The 2,368-nt window shown below is 39.4% G+C and overlaps 1 protein-coding gene across 1 annotated transcript; it reads left to right on the top strand.

The window, feature by feature from the left end:
• The first annotated feature begins 222 nt into the window (after window positions 1–222).
• On the top strand, window positions 223–2,368 carry LOC136245842 (uncharacterized). Its single transcript, XM_066037314.1, has 2 exons — window positions 223–1,054; window positions 1,125–2,368. The coding sequence occupies exons 1-2, from the start codon at window positions 350–352 to the stop codon at window positions 2,250–2,252; spliced, it is 1,833 nt and encodes a 610-aa protein (XP_065893386.1). The 5' UTR covers window positions 223–349; the 3' UTR covers window positions 2,253–2,368.

Below are 2,368 nucleotides of genomic sequence, written 5' to 3'. Positions count from 1 at the left end.
ACAGGTTTTTGCAAGTGAATTTGGCAACTTTGCAATTGAATTCGTCCCGTTTGCAATTGAGTTCGTTGCTTTTGCAATTGAATTCGTCCCATTTGCAATTGAATTCGTCCCGTTTGCAATTGAATTTGTCGGTTTTGCAATTGAATTCGTCCCGTTTGCAATTGAAGACCTCAGTGGAAAAAGGGGATAAGTGACATTTTTACCATTTTTCTACTCTGTTGTGCGAAACAAACTTCAAGTATCAGAGAACATCTATACAAAATTTCGTGAGCAAACTCAATCGATAAGGTAATAAATTTTTACGTAAAACGCATGGTATCACGTGAGCAAAAATTTCAAACGAGTTAAGATGGCGTCCGTAAGTTTGTCTAGACAGCGCGGAAGGAAACGTTTGCGCTTCGAATCCGAGTGGAAAAGGAAGAAAATAAAGTTATCGAAAGATAGTGGAAAGACCTACCAAACGTATTGTGGTGCGCTTCAGCCTTTGAAAACTATAAGGGATTTAACGTGCAGGTGCCAGTATCAATGCGGTCGGAAGTTGGACGAAGAAGAGCGACAAAGATTGTTTACTGAGTTTTACGAGCTGGGCGCTCATGATGAACAAAATAAGTACCTGTTCGGTTTACTTAGCAAGGAGGAAGTAAAGAGGCACACGCGAAATGAAAGCGCGACAACACGCTGGACAAATACTATTGTTTATCATGTTGGATTGAAGGATGGTACTCGTGTACGAGTGTGCAAGAAATCATTTTGTGACCTCTTTGCTATTGGAAAACGTCGAGTAGAAAATCTTACGGAGAAAGTCTTAAGTGGAGTTTTAATAGCTGGAGATCAACGAGGGAGGCATTTAAATCGTCCGCATGCAATTCAGGAAGAATGGAAGGCCAAAGTGCGTGACCACATCAATTCCATTCCACGAAGAGAGAGTCATTATTCATTCACAAGAAACAAAGGAAAGGAATTCCTCCCAGCAGAGCTTAGTATTTCTCGCATGTATGATATGTATCTGGACAAATATGAACCACAAGCTAAAGATTCTGAATCAAAGCCACATGTAAGTCACTTTATTGAGTATCCTACGTACTTTGTTGCTTACCAGTATACACACTTCTTTTTTGCTATAGGTTAAAGAGTGGCTTTATCGAAAAATCTTTAATGAAGAGTTTAATCTGGGATTTGGATTCCCACGCTCTGACACTTGTGAAATCTGTGATCAGCTACATATGGCAGCCCGAAATGCGATGTCTAACCAAGAAAGGGAATGTCTTCAAAAAGAACTAGCAACTCACCAAGAAACGGCAGGTCAAGGGTACCAATCATTACACAAGGACAAAGAAGCTGTAAAAAAAGCAAGTAATAGTACAATAATCACATTTGATATGATGCAAAATCTGCCAGTGCCTACTCTCACTCATAACTCTATGTTTTATTTACGTCAGTTATGGGAATACAACTTCGGTGTTCATGACTGTACAACTGATTCTGCTACAATGTATATGTGGAGTGAACTAGTTGCCAAGAGAGGAGCCGATGAAATTTGTTCTTGTCTAATGCAGTACATATCCAATCTCCCACTTCAAGTGAAGAAGCTTACTTGTTACTCAGACAGTTGTTTTGGGCAAAACAAAAACTTTGAAATGATATGCTTCTGGAATTGGCAAATAGTGCAGGGTCGCTTTAGCCAAATCGACCACAAATTCCTCGTCAGAGGCCACACCTACCTTCCAAATGACCGTGACTTTAGTCACATTGAGAAGAAAAAGGACACAGCTGTGGTATACATACCTACTCACTGGGAAGAGTTGGTTCGGAAGGTTTGTCGTCAGAAACCCTATACAGTGAAAAGTATGGTCGGATCTGAATTTAAAGATTTTTCAGATCTGGTAGAACAGCATACACGCAGGCGAAAAGATAGTAACAAAAAGGACGTATTGATCAGTAAGGCAAGATGGATGAACTTTGGGCAGGGTGTTGATCAACATGGAAGGGAGGTAAAACACCTCAATGAGGTGTGGCTTCGCTACTCATATAGCTTAGACGAATCTTGGAGTAAAGTAAGCCTTCTTAAAGGAAGGAAGAAAATTCCACCTGCTACTTCTATATCCTTACCTATTAAGTATCCAAATGGACACTCCATTTTAAAAACAAAAGTCCAGGACCTGAAGAAGATGATTCCTTACCTCCCGGAGGAACATAAGCAATTTTACATTGATCTTAGGGAACAATCAGATTCTGAAGACTCTGACGCTTGACATAAAAGGATCCATAGTTCATGTTGTATTTGCATATATATGTGTAAATGATTATGTACATATTCTATACTCATGTGTAAGTAATTTTACCAAGTTTAATGATCGTACAAAAATAA

This window comes from Dysidea avara, chromosome 15 (assembly GCF_963678975.1).
Source record: "Dysidea avara chromosome 15, odDysAvar1.4, whole genome shotgun sequence".
In the NCBI taxonomy this organism is placed as follows: Eukaryota; Metazoa; Porifera; class Demospongiae; order Dictyoceratida; family Dysideidae; genus Dysidea; species Dysidea avara.
This window is presented reverse-complemented; position numbering and strand designations above follow the sequence as displayed.